The following is a 26,561-nucleotide window of genomic DNA, read 5'->3' as shown; positions in this document are numbered from 1 at the left end:
AGCATGAAGCGACAGTGGGAAGAAAAACCACCCATTAGCGGGAAGGAAAAACCTCCAGCAGAACCGGGCTCAGTATGAACGGTCATCTGCCTTGACCGACTGGGGGTTGCAGAAGATAGAGCAGAGACACAACAAGGCAGACAAAAAAGCACAGAAGCACACATGGATTTGAGTGCAAGCTATTCAAATTTTGTCAGCATTGAAGTCTTTGTCGCTGGGCTCCACGTGGCAAATCCAATATTCTGAATTTATTGGGCTTTTCCGCCTTGAAGCGAGCGTGCACATCCAGATTTTATCCCATCTCACCTCTGAGTTCAACCACTGCAGCCAGCCTGCGTTCCATTGCATCCAGCTTGTGACTCTGTGAACGAGAAGAACCGTAAACTGGATGAGCAGCCTTCATGAGCGCATCAAATGCGACCGGCCATAATTGTTACCGACATCCTCTGTAATTGCAGAAACATCAAGTGTCCTCCAAATCCAAATAGAAGAAATCCGAGTATCAAATCCAAACATGTATACGTCTTCAATGTCCTCGACTGACAAAATTGAAAGACACCAAATCCACCTGTCCAAGAATTTGGGGTGTATCCCATCAGGACTGGACGGGTCCCCTTACCCTGCCTTCCCATTGAAAAAATGTGATCAATTGCATTGAGAGACCAGCAGACTAGATCCATAGTTTTCAGAATTTGGATGGTATGAAGAGAGAGCTTAGAAAGAAAGGACAAAGCAAAGCAGGAACAGAGCACTGAGGTAGGGGTAGGGGGCAGCAGCAGGAGCAGCAGGAAAATGTGTCCGCCTCCACCGAGAGCACAGAAAGCAATATATGCAACCTGCTCTGCTTTTCTCTGAGCCGTGGACCAATACATATTGCTTTCCAACACAAGTGCTGTCACAGAATGCCAATGATATTCAGGGATTGTATAGCCCCCTGAGACATGTATACACATCAAGTTTCTAAGACCATTGTAGTTTTTGAGTTATTACAAAACACCAATGTTTTCAAATGAATGAGAGTCTATAGCAGCAATGTCTTTGGAATAAGCCACACCCACCAAATTTACAGGCACCCAGTGGATTCTACACACCAAGATTCAGACAACTTTATTGGCTAGCTCCAGAGCATTGACAGGGTGTTGGAAAGCTGAGTATGACAGTTCAGATGATGTGAATTGTGGAATGGATGGAGGAAATGTTTTTCCATTTTTTTTATATAGCACCAATTCACAACACATCGTCGCAAGGTACATTACAAAGTCAAATTCAGTAAAATCATACAGATCATTAATAAGTTTCTTATCTAAGGAAATCCAGCAGATTGCATAGAGTCTTCACAAGCAACATTAAGTCCTCAAGAAAGAGTGTAGCCAGTGGACAGATGTCTGCATGCTAAATATGTGTTAAATAAGTGCTTGTCTTGTTAATTTTCCACATTACATCAGTCAACACATATTCCCCCAGTCACTGTCAATCTAGTTACAGACGATGTGTTTCATGTAGAACAGAAGATCTAGTCCACATTGAGCAGTTGCAAAATGAACATGTCCCAGTTGATTCAGTAGTAAAAGAAAGGTGTTCCAGTTAGACCACTGCTCTGAAGAGAAAGGAGATGCCAGCTCCTGAGGCCAAACCGAGAGCCAGGAAGAAAGCCATGATGGCTCCTGCAGTTTCCGCTTCATGGGGAAGAACATTCCTGCACAACAGCAGAGCAAACATTCACCACATGATTAGAGATGAAGAAATTTAATTAAATAGTTTAACAAAAACATATAGATTTTATCATGTCTATTAAACCACTATATTATTTTGCTGATGAGTATTCAGCAGACTGGTCACACCTGTTTATGTCATCCTATTGATTACCTCCTGCTACATCAGCTGTTTGCATATGGTCACCTCAATGTTTCCATGTTTACGTTGTGGTGGAATATTATAATATGATTGTATCTTGTCTATGAGAAAGGGGTTTGTACATAGGCTGGAGGTGAACCAGGTTATAATCTGAGACCCAAGGAGAGGGAGGGGTGATGAACTGTATTCCCCTTTGCAGTTTATAGTAAGTCTAGTGTTTTATTTTATCCAATGTTGTAGGTAACATAATAATTAAAAGGTGGGGAGGGTGGAGGACAGGGATTTATGGTTAAAGTCCCTTGAAATCAGATAAAAGAGCCAGGAGGTTAGCATCTTGGTGGTAATGGTGTGGATGATATTACAGGTTTTATGTTTGTGGAGGGGGGGGGGGCATAAAGTGTTATTGCAAGAAGTTGTCTCAGAGGACCTGCTAAGGTCTCAACTAAAGAACTAGCAGCTCTATATCTTTACTGCAAACCATCTCTTTCATTGTAACATGCCATGCAACAGAGTTGCAGAGTACTATTTACAAACACAGCAATATCTTATCCTTGCCTCTTGCTTTTGTCTTTCATACAGTTGGGATGAAAAGATGAAAACCATTTATGTTTATATTGGTATCTGGAATTAGAGTTTAGTCGGGTCTCTGGATGATCAAACTGGTCTCTCATTAATCCTGCTGATGCCAGGTTTGTGCTAAAAACTACTCCACTTTGTTTAAAAAAAATCAAGAAACTTTATTGTTGTGTTACCATAATATAATCTTTGAAAAGGCAGACACTGGCGCAGAATGGAAACAATTACATATAACACAGAGACACAACAAAACGTGAACATTTTTCAAGCAGATAATTACACTGGCCAACAACACTCACCTGTTGGGATTAAGCGTGCAAATGGTCTTTAGCAGCTAATGGACTAATTTTTGAGTCAAAAAGACAAGTAGGAGTTTACAACACTGTGCAATAAATTTTGTTGCAGAACTGTGCAATTTGCATGGATATCTAAACAGTCCTTGGTAAATTGAAATGTGCAAATAAACATTTGCAAATGAGAGACAGTGTAAATGATTTTAATCAGCTCAAGAACCTTTGGAACCAGCAGCATGATTGTAAACGAGTAACAGATTCTAAACTGGGCTGCGTCTGGCCCCTTTCTCAACTTGTGCAGCATAGATTGTGTCTACATCCTGTAGAAGGCACCCCACAATCTTCTGTGCTGTCCTCACCCCCAGTGCTAAATCCTTCTTTTTCTGTACCGCACAGCTCCCATACCACACTGTCATTCTGAGACAAACAATGCTTTCTATTGAAGCTCTAAAAATGGTAAATGGATTGTACTTGTGTAGCGCTTTATCAAGTTTGACGACCCCAAAGCACTTTACACTACAATCAGTCAGCAAACAGGCTTGAATAGGAGGCAACCGGACTTTAGTTCAGTTCTTTCTGAAAATATTTCGACACCTATCCAGTAATCTGTCAATTCACACCCTGACGGTGGTGGTCTATGTTAGTAGCTAAAGCTGTCCTGGGGCAGACTGACAAAAGGTGAGGCTGTCATATATGAGAACCACTGGGCCCTCTGACCACTGACAGCAGGTAATTTGGGTGAGGTAACACAACAACGTAGACAGTCAGAGCAGGGGATCGAACCGGTGTTGTGATATTACTGACATGATCATCAAAATGGTTTGACTGAATCATTCTGATCACACAGCCACACGTGAGAGAGAGACAGCAGGAAAGCCCCTCCTCTCTCTCAGCAGGATGTCAGCTGTGACTACTCCCCACAGATAGTCACAGCACACTTTTGCAGACCCTCTCACTTCTCAGGAGACTTCTACTTCTGGCTGGAGCCCTCAGGTGGGCTCCCACCCCAGCTCTTCAGCAGCTCTCTCTCAGACCACCTCTCCCTGGAGCAGACCAGGAAAAGGCTATCTCGGACCATGGGCCCTGGCACGGGCATGGCCGACGCACATCCAGCACCTGGAGAACATGTCCCGAGCAAATCAGAGTTAAGTTTGTTGTCTTAACCTCATAATCAGATGCAGGAGGAAGGATCCTGCATGCCAAAAACAGTTTTGTTGTATTTCTCCTCAGCCTGTACAGAGAAGAGAACCCAAGACGGAGCTGAAAAGCCAGCAGAATGACCCGCTGTGGAATTCTGAGAAAAAAAACCTGCTCAAATCGGACTGCATCCAAGTCAGAGACTGTATGCAGGACATCAGGCCTCTGACCTCCACCACATGGTGCTGCAGAGCTAAGCGCTAGCCTGCCAAGAAGAAACCAACGATTCTCCCAGCTTTTATGTCCTTCATGGAACGGCCAAAGTGGACAAAACTCACACATAAGGCACCAACAGGTTGGGCAGCAAGCTGAGAGTGAAGTTAAAAAGGTTTATTGGGAAATGTCTTGTAAACCATTGGACACATGGCGCTTTAGAACAAAGGGCTAACGGATGTAGCTCACGCTAGCCTTCGTTTCATGGTATTGCTAATATCATTTGAGTGTGTTTTCCTTTAGTTGTAACAAGGTTACCTCCACAAGGGTTTCATACATTGATGGGACATTAATGTTTACGTTATCCAGCCCACTCATTATGACTAAAAATAAAGCTAAAGCCTTTATCTGTTAGCACTTAATTCCTGCTAACCAAAATGCTATTAGCCTTGCTAACATCCGGTTTCGGACATTTCAAAAGGAGTGTTTTAAAGCATAAAAGCTTAACCGTTCTGCTTGGCCATCCTTCGATGGTGCTATGAGCCTTATCCCCGCATTAATATCGAATATTAATGTTGGTGTAAAGGCAACTTTGATAACTTTATGCTGTAACCTTTTAGCCACCGATTTGCTACAGCGACCTCAGACGCCCGGAGGGAGAATCGCATTAACAAACTCGGTCATACAGGTTTAAATTATTTTACTGGGCAAATCAGTCTTTAGAATATTACTTACTCAAAATAATGTTCTGGTTGACTTGGGCTTTGCATTGTGAATGGATTGAAACACATGCCAAATGTTTTTAACTCCATTCCATGCTTTTCGAATCAGATCTGCAGTGAACCAGGATTCGCTGAATTATTCTGATTATGATCAACCACTTTTGTTTGTTTTTGCATGTAAATAGTTCCTTAGCTTAGCTTCTTTTTCTCTTTTGCTTAGTAGTTTAGTTAAAGGTATACTATGCAACCGGGGTTGATCCCAGAGGGCGAAAGTAAAAGTGCACTGTCATGAAGATGCTCAGCTTTTCTGGTTTCTCCGTCAAGCCAGGTGCGGTTGTTTTGAGCTTAGCAGACAGGCGAACGCAATGAAAAGTCGAAAAAACGGCAGTACAAACAATGACTAACACAGTGAAAGTATGAACATCAGGGTTTCCCGCAGCGCTATGTTGACGAGGCGGCCGCCTCGCCAAACTCACGCTACCGCCTCGCCAACATTCAAAAAATAATAATAATAATGATAATAATTAGGGCTGTCAAAATAACGTGTTAATTTCGATTAAATAATTTAAAAAAATTAACGGATTAAAAAAAATAACGCAAATTAATCGTATAGGGTAGTTCACTGCTAATGTTTTCATCCGGGCTTTTCGCGCCTGCGCGCCGGACTGGAAGGCAGAAGGCAAGCACAGCGGCAGACGCAAACAGAGCAAAGGACGAGTTCTCGACGTATTTTTCTTCTTTAGATAACGTATCACAAGATCGTTTTAAGAGTAAGTTGATGGTATCAGATTGCCAGATACCGTCCAGATAGCGAGTCTGTGAATGCTGGCCAAACGATTTAATCCGGCCCGGTGGCCAAATGTATTATCATTAGTCAACGGCTGTATCTCCTTGCTGCATCCACCGATCTGCACTAGATTTTTATTGAGTCTTGGGCGAGCGCTGCCCAACGCCTTCGTGTGTATCGCCCGGTGGACGGGCGGGGAAATTGCGTTACAGCTTCTGCGGTGGCTGGCGGCCAGTGTTGTGCCGGAATGTGCATGCCTGCCGAGATATGCATCCCCAGTCGCAGGAGCGCGCCTCGCTCTGTACAGCTGAATATCGACGAAGAAAACGGATTAAAATTAACCTTTTGACAGAAACTCAATTTGTCGTGTTTGGAGAAAGAAGAATGCTGAGTTGCATCCCAAGAACACCAACCTACTGTGAAGCAAGGGGGGGACATCATGCTTTGGGGCTGTTTTTCTGCAAATGGGACGGGACGACTGATCTATGTTATGGGAAGAATGAACGGGGCCATGTATTGTGAGATTTTAAGTCAAAACCATCTTCCATCAGTGAGAACATTGAAGATGGAGTGTGGCTGGGTATTCCATAATGACAATGATCCAAACCAGACCACTTGGGCAATGGAGTGGCTCAGTGAAAAGAATTTGAAGGTCCTGTAGTGGCCTAGCCAGTCTCCAGACCTCGCCCTTAGAAAATCTGTGGAGGGAGCTGAAAGTCCCTGTTGCCCAGTGACAACCCCAAAACATCACTGCTTTGGACATCTGTATGGAGGAATGGGCCAAAATACCAGCTATTCAATTCATGAAACATGTCATCTCGAGGCACTTTACAAAGTCAAAATCAGCGTAGAGCTACAGGGACAGTCGTCTGCATTGTCCATGGCTTTGCAGCAATCCCTCATACTGAGCAAGCATGAAGCGACAGTGGAAAGAAAAACCACCCATTAGCGGGAAGGAAAAACCTCCAGCAGAACCAGAACCAGGCTCAGTATGAACTGTCATCTGCCTCGACCGACTGGGGGTTACAGAAGACAGAGCAGAGACACAAGCTAGACAAAAAAGCAGGCCAACAAAAGAGGAGCACAAACTCCAGGTGAATAGCATTAGGCTGTGACAGATCCTGATTACAGGGAGGAACTCAGGAAGTGAAGCTGCCAAAAACGGGACAGAAAATGAGTACAAAATAAAACAGGAAGTGAAAAGAATAGGTAACCCAAGTCACTTCTTTCTAATCAGGACTGCCCCTGACAGTATTCAGACTAATACTGTCACTGTAAGAAGTTGCAGGCCTAGTGATGCCGTGAAGGTGACTTTCTCTTTTTTTATTAAAGAATAAAGTTCAACAACAATATATAAAATATACAAATACAAACAAATATGCCAGGGGGTATGCCACAATACACAAGTACAGTCAGGAGGAAAGACAAATAAACTGACAAACATATGTGCTGAGGAGTGTCAAATATAAATATGTATATATACACATATACATACATATATTCTTCAAATAAACATGTCTTCTACAACATAAATTTGACCAGAATTTTTAGTTGGGAACAGACTGATATGGTTTTTTGTACCTTTTGGTGAGAGTAGAGTTAAATACTATGAAAATATTGCTTAAGTTCAATTAAATAAACACTTAAGTGTCAGGGTTCTGCGGGCTGTGCCCGTTGAGGGTGCAACCGTTTTTTCTCCCTCTCCCCCCGCAGGTGGTTGCTGATGTGCAGGGAGGCGCGGAGCAGCAGGTGTTCGGCATTAAGTTGCCCTCGGTGGGGGTATTGAAGTGGAAGACTGCCAGCCTAACACCGCCAGTGTTTACCCAATGTTATGACCACAACGGCCCTCCAGCGAAAGGTGCTTGCTTGACTCCCGCACTAATTATCTTCTCTTGTGCTCCAGGTTCAGACCGCTCCGGATCCCACTCCGCAGCGCTCCTTCATCTCAAGCTCCTGACGACTAACTGAAGTCCAGGAACAGCAGCCACACGTACATGTTCTTCTCCTCCAGGTGTGTCAGGCTCAGGTGAAGAGCAGAGGAGATGGCATCCTCAGTGGAGCGTTTCCGCCAGTAAGCAAACTGTAACGGGTCGAATGTTGGGGGGAGACTGGAGACGATGTGTTCCTTTACCAGCCTTTCAAAGCACTTCATCATGATGGGAGTCAGTGCAACAGGCCGGTAATTGTTGTAGCAGGTGACTTGAGGTTTATTCAGCACTGGAATGATGGAGGCAGACTTAAAGCATGCTGGCACTGTGGCTTGGTCCAGCGAGGTGTTAAAAATGTCTGTGAGGACACCAGCCAGCTGACCTGCACACTCCTTTAGCACCCGCCCAGGTATGTTGTCTGGACCTGGGCCCTCCGCGGGTTGACTCTCCTCAGAGTCTCCCACACGTTGGCAGTGTCAAGGCGGAGCACCTCCTCTTCCTGATGGGGAACAGCTTTCACTGCTGGAGTGCTGTTTAGTGCCTCAAACCTCCCAAAGAAGTTGTTTAGTCCGTTAAGAAAGTCAGCATCAACTTCACCCACTGGGGGGGAGGGCGTGTTGTATTCAGTGATCGGGTGATGATGGTCTTGGTGGTGCTGATGTCCTCAATGCATTTGTTGATGTAGGCTGACACAGTCATGGCGTACTCATCAACGTTGATCTTGTCCTCATAAGTTGCTGCAGCTTTGAACATGTCCCAGTCAGAGCACTCAAAACAGTCCTGGAGTGCCTCCATTGCTCCCTCAGTCCACACCCTCACCTGCCTCACTACAGGTTTAGCTCTGATCAGCAGGGGCCTGTATGCTGGGAATTAGCATAACAGAGAGATGGTCTGAAGAGCCCAGGTGGGGGCGGGGCCTGCTCTGAAGGCATCTTTTATATTTGTGTAAACTAAGTCTAGAGTATTCTCTCTCTCAGTAGCAAAATCCACATGTTGGTAGAAATGAGGGAAAACAGCTTTCATATTTGCCTGGTTAAAATCCCCAGCAATGATGAAAACCCTCTGTGCGTGCAGATTGCTGCTCAGTGATAGTCTTATAGAGAACACTCATAGCCTCTCTTTTATTAGCGCTGAGAGGCACGTAAACAGCAGTGATGCTAACAATAGTAAACTCTCTGGGCAGATAAAAAGGTCTGCAGCTAATCAGAAGCTCGATTTCCAGAGAGCAAAAGCTTGTGACTATTCTAGCATTTTTACACCAGTTGTTATTAATGTAAACACACAACCCACCCCCTCGGGTCTTACCGCTGAGTTCTTTGTTTCTGTTGGCGTGGAAAGTAGCTAGCCCCTCCAGGCTAACGGCGTTGTCCGGGATTGATGAGGTATGCCATGTCTCCATCAGGATGAGAGCACAACAGTTTACAAGCTTGAAGAGAGTTCGAGTTGTAGATCTATTTTGCTATCCAGTGAGCGGACGTTGGATAGTAGGATGGAAGGAAGTGGCAGACTTGACTGGTCTACCGACCCGGTAGACCAGTCAAGGATCTACCGAGTCGATGGATAGTTTGTAGCAAGTTAGGCGGCATATTTTTGTAGAAAATGGCGCAAGTTGTCGGGAGCCGTATGTAGCCGCAGCCTCTCAGGGCAGTGCCGCCGGAAGTAGCAGAGTTAGTGCTCAAATCACCCTTTCAACTATTGTCCTTATATCAAAGCCAATTGACTAGATATTCATCACACAATACCTAATAGACAGAGAAATATTTGATAAACATTAAATTACTTAAAAAATAAGCATAAATGCATAACAATCGCTTCAGGTGAAAAAAGAATGGGTGGAGAATTTTAAGCTTTCAAATGTCGAAGCAAAGCGAAGGAGCTTGGTTCTCCATTAAGAGATACAGCTGTGAAATGACTAAACCTTACTTTTAACACTATATCCCAAAACCTGTGTATGTTCTGTTATAAGAATTATTATTCTGAAGTCACTATGGCCTCACACCACTCGGACAGAGGAGGCCTGGAGACCTGATGTCTGTTTATAAGATCCACTGTTTGCTGAGTGCAAGGCCAAATGCTGCAGCTGCTGAGGGATACTGATTGTTTACGATAGACTGTCTTTGTTTTGTCTCATGGGAAGGCCACGGTGCAGTATTAGGGGAAGCCCGAAAAGCGAGGCGGGCAGAGACAGGGCAGACAGAGACTGCAGCGGAACCGTGGGGTGCGATTACTTTCCATCTATGTGAATCTCTGCTCTGTTTCTCAATAAAAGTGCTGGAACGTTATACCACCGTCTCGTCATTTAGTAAAGATGGGAACTCAGTTACTATTGTTTAATATTCCACCCAAAACTCCCATAACAGTTCACAGCATTTTCAGACTTGTAAGTGTGATATCTTGTTAAGGTGTTTTTTACTAAGCTTTTACCAGGCTGCTTGTGCTAGCCTAGTCACCAGAGACGGTCAAAGTGTAAAGGGTGTGTGTGGTTCTAGGTGAGATCTGGCTATGAAGTGAATGAAATCCATCCAGACACCCTTACTACCTCACGGACACAGGAAGGTGAGAGTTGCAGGTAACAAGGGATTTGAACAGAAGACATGGAGGTGGGAGAGTGAACCAGCAGTTAGTTGTGCTGCTGCTCCAGACACACCTCCCACATTAGATTTGGACAAAGATTCAATGCTCTGTATGCTTGTGATTCCAAATCCTGGGTCTGACATCTGTCTGAAAAACTCACTCAAAATCTTGAAAACTATCCAGATTTATCAGCAGGAAATTGAATATTTCATTATGTTCATGAAGTCACGTCAGGATGAAAATCAGCAGAAAATATTCTGACCTCCCTGGAAACCTGAAGTTCTGATGGGAAACTGAACTGGAACTCTATGATCTGTGTCCATATTGGGTTTCAGGTGACCCGTGATCCTGAACGTTTTCTGATTGGCTTCTTTTAGATTTTGGTCACATCTGAGATTAATCCAAATGGAGAAGACTTCCACATCTCGCAGTGCAGATTCAGACCGTAAGTGCTGGTTCAAAGATGGGACTTATATTACACTCCCATGAACCCTCCCATTCAGATTAATTATTTTTGGCTGATTGCTCTAGCTCAATAACTTGTGTTTTGTAAGCTTCTTACTTTGGTCCATAGCACATGCAGAGACTGGCCAGGTAGCCATTGCTGAAGGCGAATAGAACCATAAAGGCGATGAAGAAGCCGTCATGTTGGAAGAAGACAGGCAGATGGAGGCGAGGCTGAACGTTGCACAGCATAAAGAGAGGAACAAAGACCACTCGAGCCACAACGGAGACGGGGAGGACCAGGCTGTCTTTACCGGGCTGCAGACACAGACACCTCGTGAGTTTATTGATAAGTGATCGAGCCACTGACTGGAAACTGAGCATATTATCAATTAAAGATGGAAATGTGATGATCAGTCAGACACTTACCCACATGCAGACAGCTGTTAGGCTCCTTCCTGTCCAGTCACACAGGTTAAAGAGCAAGAAGCAGCTGACAGGGATGAAATACAGCTCTGTGAAGAAAACAGAAAGCTGACTATCCGCGGAGTCCGGGGACACCTGAGAAAGGTGAGTAGGAGGTCACCACAGACGGATAACTAACCCCAGGATCCGCCGTCAGCAAGCATTGATCGCGTGTCAGCTGTGATGGCAGGAAAAGTGCCAATGGTGACAGTGAAGGTGAAGAAGACAGACAATGCCAGGACCCAAATCTGAGGGTCAGACGTCACAGTTTAAAAAAAGAACTAAAGGGCTAAGTTCACAGCATGTCTACAGTATTCTCCTTTTTGGTTCCTGTAGTATTGATGAAAATTGTCTGTGGTGGGTGACCTGCAGTGTGTTTGTATGACAATAATTACATTTCACCAATATTGCAGAATAACAGAAAAAATATAAAACTGTCAATGTTTCATTAATCAAGAAGGTGGCATTAGATTCCTGTTACAACTCTCTGTCATGATCCTTAAGTGTTTGAATTTTTGGGTTTCTGTAGATGTTTCTGTTTTGTTCCTTATTGTTCATATTTAGTTTTGTCACTTTAGTTCTTCCCATTTGCTTACTTACTTTTTAATTTATTCTGTACATTTCGATATTTCTGTAATATTACTTCCTGTGTTTTTCCCTCAACTTATTCTGGTTGTTCTGAATATTATTTAAAGGGGTTTGTTGCACTCTGTTGTCACAATCATGATCTGTTCAAGGATGACTACAATACTTGCAATCCCTTTGTATCTTTAATTCTTCTATGAATGCATATGGATGTGGTCTACAAGTAAAGAAAAAAATTTAACAAATTCAGACATGGAATACAAATATCACTTCCAGACAAATCAACTGAAATGCTTCACATGGCCACCAGAGGCAACTTCATGACAAGTTACTCGTGACTTCTATTTTCACTGTTTATCTTCTCATGCCGGAGCAAGTATGAAGAATTACCAACTTATACATCAGTTTATAAGTTGGTAATGAGTTGGAAATAAGCGGCCGAAATGCGTTTTCTCCGTAGTGTGTCTGGGCTCTCCCTTAGAGATAGGGTGAGGAGCTCAGTCATCCGGGGAGGACTCAGAGTAGAGCCGCTGCTCCTCCACGTCCAGAGGAGCCAGTTGAGGTGGCTCGGGCATCTGGTCAGGATGCCTCCTGGACGCCTCCCTGGTGAGGTGTTCCGGGCACGTCCCACCGAGAGGAGGCCCAGGGGAAGACCCAGGACACGCTGGAGGGACTATGTCTCCCGGCTGGCCTGGGAACGCCTTGGGATTCCTCCTGAGGAGCTGGACCAAGTGGCCGGGGAGAGGGACGTCTGGGCCTCCCTACTGAAGCTGCTACCCCCGCGACCCGACCCCGGATAAGGGGAAGAAGATGGATGGATGGATACATCAGTGTCTTAACAATTGGTGATGAGAGAATTTACTTGGTCTTCATGAACTCACAACAAGTACTCACCACCTGTTTCTGTGCTATTAACCATACAACCAAAACTTATGCTCCTCCTTAGCCTGGCTCCCTGGAGTAATGATGTGGTCACATGCATAGAGGTGTGACTTTGGGGTGAAACTTGGCAGGAATCAAACCTATCACTGTATTGTAAGTTTCTGAAAGTGTAAACCTGAGTCCTCCTCGTCTGATTAAAGTTGTTTTTTCTCACGTTATGTAACTTCACCCCTGTCTCAAACCATCTGTCTTCTCTGTCCACAATGTGAACATGTTGGTCCTCAAAGTGTCCTTTGTTCCTGAGGTGTATGTGGACAGCAGAGTCTTGTCCTGACGAGATAGCTCTCCTGTGTTGAACCATCCGTCTGTGGAGAGGTTGTTTGGTTTCTCCAACATAAAGATCAGAACATTTATCACTGACTGAACTGCATACACCACTCCGTTCGTCTTAGGCTGGGGGTTCTGTCCTTGGGATGGACCAGCCTCTGTCTGAGGGTCCTGTGGGCTTTGAAATTGTTATATTATGAGATTACAGAGACTGGACTGTAAAATTGGTTACCATGTAGATTACAGATACACAGACTCTGGAGGCAAAGAGTCTGGCATACTTAAATAAGACAAAATGACTGATTAGGGGAAAATGTGTCAGCTAAGACATATCGGCATTATAGCATGATATTCCCCACCAATGTGATGAATGAACACTGATATACTGGGCTCGCCCCTGAATGGGTGTCCACATTGGGTCCTACTTAATGTCTGTGTAAGGAATGAACAAGGGTCTCTGGCACCTGGTGTGTATAAGAGTCCAGCACTGAAGCTATAAACGTCTCTCTGCCTTTTAGATAAAATATGGTAAAATATGGTTACAGTTTAAAGAGTCTTTTTATTACTACAGAAGTCTACAATAGATACACTACATTATGGGGGAGTGCTGGCCTAGTGGGGGGGAGTGCTGTCCTAGTGGTTAAAGCAGCACGCTTGCACTCAGAGAAGGTTGCAAGTACCCGGTTCGATCCCCAGTGCCTGCACTCTGGCTCCCTGAGCAAGACCCTGAACCCCAGACCGCTTCCCGGGCGCTGCACATGGCAGCCCACTGCTCCCCTACGGGATGGGTTAAAAGCAGATACCACATTTCGTTGCTTGTACTTGTGACAGTGCAATGACAATAAAATTGAATTCTAATTCTAATTCTATTCAGAAAAAGAACATGGGGTGACCACAGCATGTCGATTATTTAACAAAATGTACTGGTATCTTGTGTTTAGAAAAGATCCTCCTGGGTTTTTCAGAGACTCCAACAACATACGGGATAACAATGTTTCTGCACTTGTTCTTCTCTACGTTCTGTTCTGTGATGTCTTTTGGGTTTCCTTGCTGATTTGACAAATGCACAGTTAGGGTATCTGCTGGTTAGGAGAGCATCATTGACGTGTTTCTGCTCCTGGTTCTTCCCTCCTGTCCTGGTGGGGATGTGTTCGGCTCAACAGTGTACGGTTCTGATGACAGAAATGTGTGTTCCAGTGAATAGAGAGTCAAAAAGAAGATATATATATATATATATATATATATATATATATATATATATATATATATATATATATATATATATATATATATATATTTATTAATGAATGAAAGATTGTCTACATTTCCTGGACAAAGATTTTGAAAATAATATCTGTACTTCTGGATAGATATCACACCATAATGCATTTAAAAAACAGTTGTTTTGTTTAAATGTTTACTTTTCCATGGCAACAGCAGCTATGTTCTTTTGATGCTGGGGGGAACATGATAATCCCCCAGCATAACCCTAATCCAAGCCAATGTAAATGAACAGGTCAAATAAAAAGTAGGTCTGAAGCATATTGAGGAGCTAAATTGTGACAATACCACCAATATGGATATTACACATTTTTCAATGAGACTGGGTTGGCTGGAGTGTGTAGAGTGGTCACCCAGATGTATGCTTTAAGTTCCCAGCAACAGACACAGCATTCCAGTAGCTCCCTCAATTCTTCAGTGGATCGGTTTGACACACCAGCCCCAGCTTCCGTAGTCCAGTGTGACACTTCTGCCCTGGTCTCAGTATCCCAGTCCCGCATTCCTGATCCAGCCTCCACAGCCGGGACTACTACCTTAGCTCCAGCCTCTGAAACAAGCTTGGCTCATTGTCAGTCCTTGTTCATGGCCTCAATAAATCCACATATATGATACAATGCATCTGGGTATAGAAAGCTGAAATGTCCTTTTTCTTTTTTTTCCTTCGAGCATGTTTCATGGTTTGTAAATAGTAAAATGCAGCTGTTGCAGAGCTCTTTTAGTGACAGACTGCTGCATCCCAGATGCTCTAAGGAGCGCTTCCACAGGTCCTTCCTCCCAGCTGCAGTCAGTCTTTATAATCTTGGTTCTCCTAACAGATATAACTATTTACATCATACTAATCATTGGACAGGTTCTGAGCCAACCATTAATTGTTTTCATTGTTCCCCAGATGCTAAGGTAACTTGCACACGCCTTAGCTATAGATGCTGCTGCACTATTATGCATATTGTATTATTGTACGTTATGTAAATCTTGCATATTTTATTATTGTGTGTTATGTAAAAAGGCTGGAGTTTTCCCGCTGTCAAATTGTTATTTTTCGTTTGTTTAATATTGTTGAATATTTACTCTGGTATTTAACTTTATCTAATTTTAGATTAGACCCGTTTGCTCTTTTTCTTCTCATTGCTAATAATTGTGTGTAACTATCTGTGTTTGCTGCTGTCACAGCCCAATTTCCACAATGCAGGACAGTAAAGGAATTCTTGTTCTTGAAATTATACTTTGGATTGATCCTCTCGGTTCATAGTGGTCCTTAATATGAATGTTGTTGCTCTTCAGTTTTTCTGGATTTCCTCAGAGAAAAACCTTTTAATTTCTCCTCACTCCTCGGACAATAACTGAAAAGCAGTGTGTTCAGTCAAAACGCATCAGCTCAGTTTGAATCTGGCCTTGAGTACAGCCAGAGAAACCTTGGCTAGAAAAATGGTTGTTAAAAATGGTTGCTAAGTGGGTGGAGCAGAGCACGTCAAACTGAGGCGGTGGAAAAGGGGCTATACTGGACCACTGCTACAATACATAAAAGAACGCCTACTGATCTGTTGGCCACACAGCTTTAGGACTCTCTGACCATTGTCTGGTTCATGTAACCCCCAAATACAAGCAGAAACTGTTAAGACCGTGAAAAGACGGACCAACAAGTTAAAGCTGAAGTTACAGGCCTGCTCTGACTGTACTGACTGCTTCGTTTGCTTTGAGGCTACAGATTCTGACCTGGACGAACCAACTTACTCTGACAACTGATCAGATCTGTTATCTCTTCACTTCCCAATAACAAAGCACCGGGTCCTGATGGCTTCAATGTTGACTTCTTCAAAGTATTTAGTTCTAATTTATCACCGCTACTTTTGCGCATGTTAAACCATTCTAAGCAAGTGTCAAAACTGCCCCTCACCTTATACAGAGCCAATATTTCGCTCATTCCTAAACCCAGCCGAGATCCAGAAAATCACTCCTTTACACCAGGTCTCAGTGACGCCGTCTTTCAGATGTGGAGAATGAAGGGCATCAGTGTGATAGGTGATCTATATATTAATGGAACTTTTGCATCTTTTGCACAGTTATGTTCTGAGTATAATCTTCCTCCGTCAAGTTTTTTCCGTTATCTCAGGGGTGTCAAACTCATTTTGGTTGAGGGGCCGCATACAGCTTAATCTGATCTCAAGAGGGCCACACGAGTTAACTCATTGCAAGATTAAATAGAACTAATAAATGTGGACTTGTTGATTTTTATATTAAGTTAATTTCACTTTTACACAATATATTATGAATAACCTCAGCGTTTTTAAGAAAAGTATGTGCAATTTCAACAATACTTTTACTCAGTTAAACATTTACTTGTGCATTATGCATAAGAACTGATCACAGTAATTATACAATTTTGAAAAACATTTATTCACATTTTTTGGAACTTAAAAACACTGTCCTACATGACAAAATACATCAAACAGATTAAAAATTAAGAAATGATTTAAATTTTTCCACACGTGAAGCTTAATCTGCTAATTAAAACACAGCGCCCCTCGTGGACAATATAGGAACTGCATATTTTCAATTAAACGAAGTACATGTTTTTTTCAATAATTGTTTTATCATTCTCTTCCTTTTATCCCCTCTTTCTTTCACCTTTTGTTTTTTTCTTGTTCTTCCTTTCCTCTCCTACTTTCCTATTGTAGTGTCCATATCATTTGAGATATTTCCCACATGAATCATAATAAAACTATTCACATTCATAAATCAAGCGGAGCACTATGGCAAAAGCAGTACTGCTCCACTTGTGAAAGTCAAATCTGATGAGCTCTTTTTGGCATTAAGACAACAATTATTATTACCACATTGCCAGACAGGACACTGAAAAAAAAAAAAAAAGAATTATTTTTTTTCTTTTTTTTATAATGATAATGCATTTAGCCACAGGGCCGGACTAAATTGTTCGGCGGGCCGGATCCGGCCCGTGGGCCGTATGTTTGACACCCCTGCGTTATCTGCAGGTTCGGGACTACGTTAGGAAAAATTTATCTGATTTTGGAACTTTAACAAAACATGAAATCCTAGAGGAAATAAATAAATTTAATCCTGTCAGTAGGGGGGCAGTGTCTTACTTTTATAAGATCTTTAATAATATATGTGTAGACACAAGCAGGATTAAAAAAGCATGGGAGGGGGGAACAAGATGGCGTCGTAGAGTAAACATCGCTGAAAGCAAGCTCCAGTGGCATCTATCAATATATACTTGAATTATTCATGTACGTGCGGTAAAAGTATGCATTTTTGAACAGGAGGTTCCCTAACATGAGCCATGACGGTAATTTCTTGCAAACTTCAGTCAGTATGAAGAAAACAACGAAGAAAACGTCGAAGTCCAGTTCCCCATCGAACCCTGACGATGGCGGTGAGCTAACAGAGGCTAGCGCAAATACAATGGATTCGAGACTTACTCAAGCTTTGGATAAGATAACTGAGAACCTCACTAAAGTTATTGAGGCCAAGGTTGCCACGGTCTTAGAAGCCATTAAAGATCAGACCTCACAGCTACAAGCTATTGCCACGCGTGTGGAGGAAGCTGAACAGCGAATTGCTAATGTTGAAGATGTGGCTACATCATCAGAAGCTAAGTTAGCCTGTCTTGAGAAGCAAGTACGTGACATGCGGGAACCTATTGACGAGCTGGACAACCGAGGTCGCAGGTGTAATGTATGTGTGATTGGCTTACCGGAGAACGCAGAAGGTCCAGATCCTGTGAAATTTTTAGAAAAATGGATTCCTGAATATCTTCAGATGACCACGAAGGACGGCCGACTGAAGCTTGACCGGGCTCATAGATCCTGGGCGCCGAAGCCCGGCCCGAACCAGCGTCCAAGACCATTGATACTGAGGTTTCACAACTTTCGGGATAAACAACGTGCCATGGAGGCTGCACATCGGCTTGGCTCTCGCAAATCCGAACAAGGACACACACCCAGGGAACCAAAAGTCTCCTTCTTCAATGATTACTCGGCCGAAGTGGTTCGGAGGCGTAAAGCGTTTGATGGTGCCAAGATCCCACTAAAGAAGATGAACGTGGATTATGCTTTGCTCTACCCGGCTATTCTAAGGGTGACGGTGGATGGAAAGCAGAAAAGGGTTGATTCACCAGAAGACGCCGAATTGCTGGTTCAGTCATTGGAACAAAGACGTACAGGTACAGAGTAGCTGCGTCTCGGTCCGCGGGCTGGATCCTCCGGGGGGCGCGGCCTGCGAACTGAGGCGCAGCCAGGGACATGGTCCGGACTCAGATCCTGAGGAGCTCCGTATGGTATGTGAACTCCTGTTTGATTGCTATGCATATGCATATCCCTTTTGTGCAGCACACAATAGCCCCTGTGAGCAGGCTGAAGTGTATGTTTTTTTTTCTTGTTGTTGTTAACTAGTTACCACCATGGAGTGTTGTGGTTTAATGATAGGTCTACTGTTTAGTATGGAGGATGGGATGGCAAGCTCTTTTAGCTTGCTTTGGAAGATGTTAAGATCTCCCTGCAGGTTAAGTGGCAGGGACATCCCCTTCAAGCCATTAGGCTTCAGGTGTTTTTTTTTTCTGTATTATAGTTCTTGTTCACAATACTACTCTTATTTTGTTTTTGTTTGTTTTTGGCTCAGTGTGTACATGTATGGTGTCATGTCTTTGGGATTCATGCTCCTTCTGTATAAAAGGTAAATTCAGGCAGTATGGCATGTGATAAATTACGTCTATGTACATGGAATATAAGAGGGGTCCATAATCCTGTTAAAAAGAGAAAAGTGCTTTCATTTTTGAGAAAAGAACGTATCGATATAGCTCTTTTACAAGAAACACATCTGGATGACGCAGAGCATTTGAAATTGCAAAGAGAAGGTTTTAATCAGGTGTTCTTCTCATCATTCACCTCAAGTAGCAAAGGAGTGGCTATACTGGTAAGAAGAAACTTGCCATTTTCATTACTGGACTGTATTAAATGGTAAATGGTAAATGGCTTGTACTTGTATAGCGCTTTAACTAGTCTTGACGACCTCCAAAGCGCTTTACACTACAGTTCAGTCATTCACCCATTCACACACACATTCACACCCTAACGGTGGTGAGCTATGTTAGTAGCCACAGCTGCCCTGGGGCAGACTGACAGAGGTGAGGCTGCCATGCACCGGCGCCACCGGTCCCTCTGACCACCGCCAGGAGGCAATGCGGGTTAAGTGTCTTGCCCAAGGACACAACGACAGACACAGACAGAGCAGGGAATCGAACCGGCAACCCGCCAATTGCAAGACAGACTCCCTAACCTCTGTGCCACATCGCCCCATGGCGATGTGGCACAGAGGATAAAAGGATTAAGGATAAAAGTGGTAGATATGTTATTGTTAAGGGTGTTTTGCAAGGTACAGTTATCTCTATTCTGAATGTGTATTACCCTCCTGCACACCCCTCTGATTTCATAACAAAGGTATTCTTAGATTTTTCTGTAATTAAGTCAGATATTGCTATTGTAGGTGGTGATTTTAATTGCATTCTAAACCCACTTATTGATAGACTACCCCCTAAAGCTATGCCTCTATCTCCACAAACCAAAGCACTCAGTAATATATGTAAAGAGTTAGGACTAGCTGATGTTTGGAGAACGACTCACCCCGCAGATAAAGCATACACTTTTTTTTCTGCTCCTCATGGCTGTCACAGTAGAATTGATTATTTTTTCTTGTCAGGGCTTTCTCTGCCCCGAGTTCTGGCCTGCTCCATTGGCAGTATTTTAATTTCTGACCATGCCAATGTCATACTGGATCTTACCCTCAAAGGGGTAAGTAGTGGAGTTAAATATTGGAGATTCAACACATCTATTCTTAAAGATAGTACTTTTTCTACTTATTTTACTATTGAATTCAGACACTTTCTTTCCATTAACACTCAATCCACAGATAACCCTGCCTTATTGTGGGAAACTGCTAAAGCATATGCGAGAGGGCTGATCATTTCTTTCTCAGCCAGTAAAAAAAGGCAAAAAAGAGAAAAGCAAAACATTTTAATGGGTGAGCTTAAAGCTAAAGAAGGCGCATATGTCCAATCCCCATCTCCCACTATTCTGAAAGAAATATCTGCAGTCAGAACGACCCTAGATAATCTTTTAACACAAGATGAGGAGCTCAAAATTAGACTTGTTAAGCAGAAATTCTATGAACACGGAGACAAGCCTGGGAGATACCTAGCACGCCTTACAAAAAACAGGGCAGAGTCACAATTTATTGCAGCCCTTTGTGACACGCAGGGCAACCGTATATATGATAACAAGCTTATAAATGACACATTTAACGTGTTCTATCATAATCTCTATACATCTGAACAGCCAAGTGATGCGTATCTATTAATGGATAAGTTCTTTGCCCAACTCAGCTTGCCCACTATACCAGCAGAAAATAAACCTGTTCTCAGCTCCCTTATTTCTAATGAACAGGTGGTCAACGCGATAAGGAACCTACAAAATGGAAAGGCTCCTGGCCCTGACGGTTTCAGTAGTGAATTTTACAAAGAGTTTTCAGGCCTATTAGTAGATCCTCTAGTCAGAATGTTTAATGATGCATTCTCAAATACTGAGTTACCCCGGATTTTGAGAGAAGCAAATATCTCTGTCCTTCTTAAAAAGGGTAAATGCCCAGAGTCTTGTGCATCCTACAGACCCATTTCCCTTCTTAATGTAGACCGGAAGATATTGGCAAAAAATTTAGCCACACGCCTTGAAGGTGTCTTGCCCAAAATTATTAAAGAGGATCAAACTGGTTTCATAAAGGGACGTAATTCTTCTAATAATGTCAGGCGGCTTCTAAATATTATTCAGGTTTTCCAGCAAGCTCAGGTCGATAGTCTAGTGCTTTCTCTGGATGCAGAAAAGGCCTTTGACCGAGTTGAATGGTCATACCTATTCTACTGTTTGGCTAAATTTGGCTTAGTGGATGATTATATTAGATGGATCAAAGTCCTCTATAGCTATCCTCAAGCTGCCATTATGGCAAATGGGGTCCGATCAGACAACTTCCCAGTACATAGAGGAACAAGGCAAGGATGCCCCTTATCTCCCCTCTTATTTGCCATGGTTATTGAACCACTGGCAGAGGCCATTAGAGCAGCCCCCTCTATACAAGGCCTGCAAATTGATGGGATACATCATAAGATAAGCCTTTATGCGGATGATGTCCTAATTTATGTTTCAAGTCCTAATACATCAGTACCTGCTTTACTTAATCTTATTGATTTGTTTAGCAAATTTTCTGGTTACAAAATTAACTTGACAAAATCTGAGGCCATGCCGATTGGGAGTCTAAATTCAATACCTAAAGCACTCCCCTTTTTCCCCTTTAAGTGGTCTCCAACAGGCTTTACCTATTTAGGTATATTTATAACCCCTTCATTTAAGCAAATGTATAAAGCTAATTTTGTTCCCTTATTTGAGAAAGTGAGACAAGATTTGGAGCGCTGGAATTCCCTACCCGTCTCCTGGTTAGGACGCATAGCCCTCATTAAGATGAACATATTGCCTAGAGTACTTTATCATATCCAAATGATCCCTGTTTTATTTTCTAATGGAGTTGTGAAAAAACTAAATGGCTGGCTTAGTTCTTTTATATGGAGCAAACGCAAACCAAAGCTAAAGATAGCTACTTTACAGCTGCCAAGCACTGAGGGAGGTTTAGACTTACCAAATTTCAGAAAGTATCAGCTGTGTACTCATATGCGATTTATTCATGAGTGGATCTTAAATGATAAAACTTCAACTTGGTTGGGTGCTGAAACCTCCCTATCAAAATATCCACTGAGAGACCTGTTGTTTATTAAGAGTTTTAGGACTATCAGGCTGTGCTGTGACAACCCTGTTACGCTCAACACAATTAAGGCATGGCGACTATTGCGTAGATTTGAGGGTAGGTCCAAACTAACATCAGTTTTCACTCCTATTCTTAACAATCCCGATTTCCAACCAGAGCTGCTTGACACTGGCTGTAAACAGTGGGGTATCTCTGGCATTAACGTCCTGAAAGATTTATTTTCTGATAATTCTTTAATGTCATTTGATCAGATGGTTGAGAAATACAATATCCCCAGACGTGATTTCTTTCGTTTCTTGCAAATAAGACACTATATAGTGCAAAGCACAACCCTAATTAGTAATGCTGAGATATCTCCTCTTGAGAAAGTGCTGTTTGGAACAGTTGGGAAAATGTCCATTAGGCTACTCTACAGAGCTATGCGTGATATTCCACCTGTAGCTTTGCAAGAGCTTAGAGAGAAATGGGAGAAAGAGCTTTCTGTTACAATTCATGATAATGAGTGGAAAGATATATGGACCTATGCTAGATCAGTTTCAGTATGTAACCGTGCCAAGTCGATACAATTTAAGATCTTGCATAGAATGCATATATCCCCTAACCGTAGGCACAATTTCAATCCCACTTTATCTCCAATGTGTCTTAAATGTAAAACTGAAGTGGGAACATTAACTCATTGTCTTTGGTCATGCCATAAGTTACAAAGATATTGGTCTAATATTTTAACTGAAATTGAAAGGATATTAGGACTGAAGCTACAGATGGACCCAATGTCTCTTATTCTAGGCCTTCCGGCAAGATGTGTTCTGTTAAAAAAATCAGAGACTGTTCTGTATTCTTACATATGCAGCTAGGAAGAATATTTTATTGCAGTGGATAAATAATAATAGAGACCCAACTGTTAAAGGCTGGCATAAGGTGCTTTTTGATTTGATACCCTTGGAATATTTAACATGTATGATACACTCCAAATCGAAACTATTTTATAAAGTATGGGAACCTTATTTGAACTACCTTGACCCGAATGTATAAGACATTTTGTTAAAAGGATTTCCTGAAAGGTCATAAAGACATGCTGTTGCACTTTTTCTATTTCTACTTTTTTTTCCTCCATATATGGAACTGTATATACATAGCTGAGCCTCTGTGTGTGTGTTTTTTGTTTTTCTCTTGTTTGCTTGTTTGTTGGTTTGTTTAAACCATTGCATATTGGATATTTGTCTACTTGCTGTAAAATGGAAAATTAATAAACATATTCTTTAAAAAAAAAGAAAAAAAAAAAAAAAAAAGGAGGATGAGTTGGGGCAACAGTTATCTGAAGATCTGTGGGAGGAGAGTTTGGAAAGTATTCAAGATTGTTCAGTCAACGCCAGACACAATCTCATACAGTTTAAAACTATACATAGGCTCCATTATTTGAGGGAGAAACTGAGCACTTTCTTTCCTAGTGTGTCTCCAACTTGTAATCGTTGTCAGGTCGCTATCGGTAACTTGACACACTCCTTCTGGTCATGTGTTCAGCTTCACTCATTTTGGAAGAAAATTTTAAATTTTTTTTCAGCAGCTTTTGAAAAAAAAAAAAAGGGATCCAGAACCTCTTATGGCCATCATCTGGGTCTCCAGTGCTTTGCGACCAGCCACTAAAAGTGAGATAATGGCTGTCTTGTTTGGTACGGTGATCGCTAAAAGATTGATTTTGAGATTTTGGAAAAAGGACTCTGTGCCCACATTTGATTTGTGGTTGGGAGAACTAGCAAATACTCTGCATCTGGAAAAATTGAGACACTATAACGAAGATAAGGTCAATGTGTTTGAGAAAATATGGGACCCTGTACTAAAATTCCTTCAACGAAAAAGTGTATATGACTGACTCGTCTGCTTTGGATCAATTTATGATTTTTTCATCATGTTGTCTTGACTGTGTAAGTGTTCTGTGATGTGCTGTTCTGTGCGGGTAAGGGTAGGGTGGGGATTTGATCTTTTATGTTAATTTTTATATATCCATTTGGAAAATCTAATAAAAAAATAAAAAATAAAAAAAACCCTGGTCACAGTGAAACACTGCTTTATCAGACCAAAGAGGAGGCTTTAGAAGGGGAACCAGAGTCATGTACAATCAGGCCAGAAACACTCTGACTACAGAGATCAAAGCAGCAAAGAGTTGCTATGCTGGAAAGCTAGGATGATCAGCCAGCTACCCTCTGTTAATGTGGAGAGGCATGCAGACACCAACTAGCTGCAGGAGACCATCCCCCAACTCTGCTGGTACCCAAAGACTGGCTGATGAGCTCACTGGTTTCTATTGTAGGTGTAAAAAGTTCAAATTTCCTAATCCTGATGCTGAACCAAACCACAGCAATGGGGGGAGCCAAAGAGCAAAAACTAAGCATATGTGTTGCTGCTTTGAATTTCTGATGTAAAACATTTACTGTGAAATCAGAGTTCTGTTTGTTTAATTCTTGTTTCATGTTTCTGTCGATATTGCTCCTGCTCACAGTGTAATAATCAAATAATGTGGATTTGGAGTCTGACCTTTTTTAAAATCTTCATCATGGAGATGCTGGGATCTTTGTTCTCCTCCACCATGGCATCTTTAACGTCTAAAGAACAAGATATTTGACTCATGATAATTTGAATAAAATTTTCCAGATCAAAAGTATGACCATCCAATGAATGCCATGAGTGTCATACCTGTGTTCATAAGCGTAACTGTGTTCTGCACGTCATCTGGTGTTTTTCTGTTTCTTTCTTGATAAAACTGAAAAAAACTCTGAAATGAAAGTTTTTACACATTAACCATCGAAAATACCAGATATGGACAAAAACAGTGCAGGGTAATGTATCATGATTTATAATCCATGGTCAGACATGCAGATTGCATGATTCATGATGAAATATCATTTATAGCAGAAGCCGCTCTAAGATAATTAGGTTTAATTTTGTCCCACGTCAGTAACTGCTCACTGAAATCCTGCAAACTAATCCTGCTGATGTGATGCTAATCCAAGTGCTCTGTTTAGCTAGTTCCATTTAAAATTAGCCTGTTACTGATAACCTGCCAGGGGGTCTACTACCCAGCACTTAATCTGTCTTTAAAAAGCTGAGCGTGTGCTATTCCATTGAGTTTACCAGTTTTGGCAACAGGATATAGGACAGGATGGAGAGGCAAACAACAACACAGGCTACGATGAAGTAACCAAATGCTGCACTTTCCAGTTCAGAACCACCTGCAACAGAGAAGATGGGGGGAGATGGAAGACATGACTAAAGAGGAAAAACATCAAAATTGAAAATGTTCATTATTTTTTAGATCACAATTAAACTACTGTTAAGAAAGACAAAACTTATTTCCATTTCAGGTGATGTTGCAAATCAGTGAGGAGTAATCAAATGTTTTTAACAGACTTGAAATGGCGCAGATCATGGCGAAAGCAGCAAAGGTCCCGGCAAGTCCTTGACCACTCATGATGGGAGTTGTGTATGAGGTTGGCAGCAAACCAGCCATCCCAAAGAGACTGCCCTGCAGCACCGCCCCAAAGGCTGTAAACAACCAAGTACAGATAAACAAATAGACACTGCTGGGGCAGATATTTTAGAAAGCATCGTATAAAGAAACTGGTTAATGTATACAATGTATATGCACATACATACGCGTAGGTGCGTATGTAAGTAGGCGCATAGATATATGTATATATTTAAGTATATAGATATGTTTATATATATATATATATATATATATATATATATATATATATATATATATATATATATATATATATAGACCATTAAGAATGTAAATGAGACATCATATGCCCATTCCTATTTCCTTTTTTGTATTTTTTGGTATTCTTTCTGATCCATTGTAGATATGAAGATTCACTGTATATAACTGAATGCACCTTCCCTACTCTGCACCTTCTTGTATGAGCCGATGTGACGAGTGAATTTCTCCATTGTGAGATCAATAAAGACTATCTTATCTTATCTTATCTTATCTTAAGACAACACAGAGTTTGGATTGATGAATATGGCTCTAGTGTAAAGGCACTTTCAGTGGTTGGCATAACAACAAAATTGCCAAGTCAGTTCAGTCCATCTTAATGTTTAGCATGTCTTGTCTGTCATGATTCTGCTCTGTTATCTTAATTTCCCTCTACTTGTGTTATTTGGCCAGGGGACTCTTTCACTCTCTGCCTCTGCTGATTGGTGTGATGAGCAGCTCCTGTGGCAGCTTAAAAACCTGATCTCATTCACCTGTGTTTTAGCCTTTATCTACTAGTTCTCGACAGCTTCTTGTGGCTAGATTATCTGAAAATATTTGAGGAGTAGATGTCCAGCACTCCTTGTTTCCACTCTATCCGCTCTGGAGGCCCAGGGATCGGGGTAAGCAAAGAAGGAGACGGTGAGGCAGTAGGGCAGGCCTGCTGACTCGGCTAAAAGCTAATCCTGTAGATCAACACTCCCTCGCCAACAAACTTGACGAGATTTGGTTAAGAATCGCAGCACGTGAGTAGGACAGCTGTGTGGCAATTTTCGGAGATTCATGTTGGGACAGCAGCGTCCCCAACAAAGCGGTGGGGTTGGAGGAACGCACGCTGTTCAGGGCTGATTGAACGGCTGCTGCGGAGATGAGAAGAGGAGGAGGTCTAGCGATTAAGATTCACAACACCTG

General features: G+C 42.2%; 1 protein-coding gene across 1 annotated transcript in view; it reads right to left on the bottom strand.

Annotated features, from left to right (window-relative positions):
• Positions 1–1,077: 1,077 nt before the first annotated feature.
• LOC105922489 (equilibrative nucleoside transporter 1) overlaps positions 1,078–26,561 on the bottom strand; it is a 58,592-nt gene continuing 33,108 nt past the window's right edge. Inside the window, exons 7-14 of the mRNA XM_036130168.1 lie at positions 25,295–25,429; positions 25,019–25,116; positions 24,581–24,659; positions 24,422–24,489; positions 11,133–11,241; positions 10,958–11,043; positions 10,647–10,846; positions 1,078–1,696 (exon numbers count right to left, since the gene is read on the bottom strand). Of these exons, the coding sequence (XP_035986061.1) occupies positions 1,585–1,696; positions 10,647–10,846; positions 10,958–11,043; positions 11,133–11,241; positions 24,422–24,489; positions 24,581–24,659; positions 25,019–25,116; positions 25,295–25,429 (887 nt within the window). The 3' untranslated portion in view covers positions 1,078–1,584. The remainder of the gene's footprint in view (positions 1,697–10,646; positions 10,847–10,957; positions 11,044–11,132; positions 11,242–24,421; positions 24,490–24,580; positions 24,660–25,018; positions 25,117–25,294; positions 25,430–26,561) is intronic.

Source organism: Fundulus heteroclitus, unplaced genomic scaffold, assembly GCF_011125445.2.
Source record: "Fundulus heteroclitus isolate FHET01 unplaced genomic scaffold, MU-UCD_Fhet_4.1 scaffold_286, whole genome shotgun sequence".
NCBI lineage: Eukaryota > Metazoa > Chordata > Actinopteri > Cyprinodontiformes > Fundulidae > Fundulus > Fundulus heteroclitus.
This window is presented reverse-complemented; position numbering and strand designations above follow the sequence as displayed.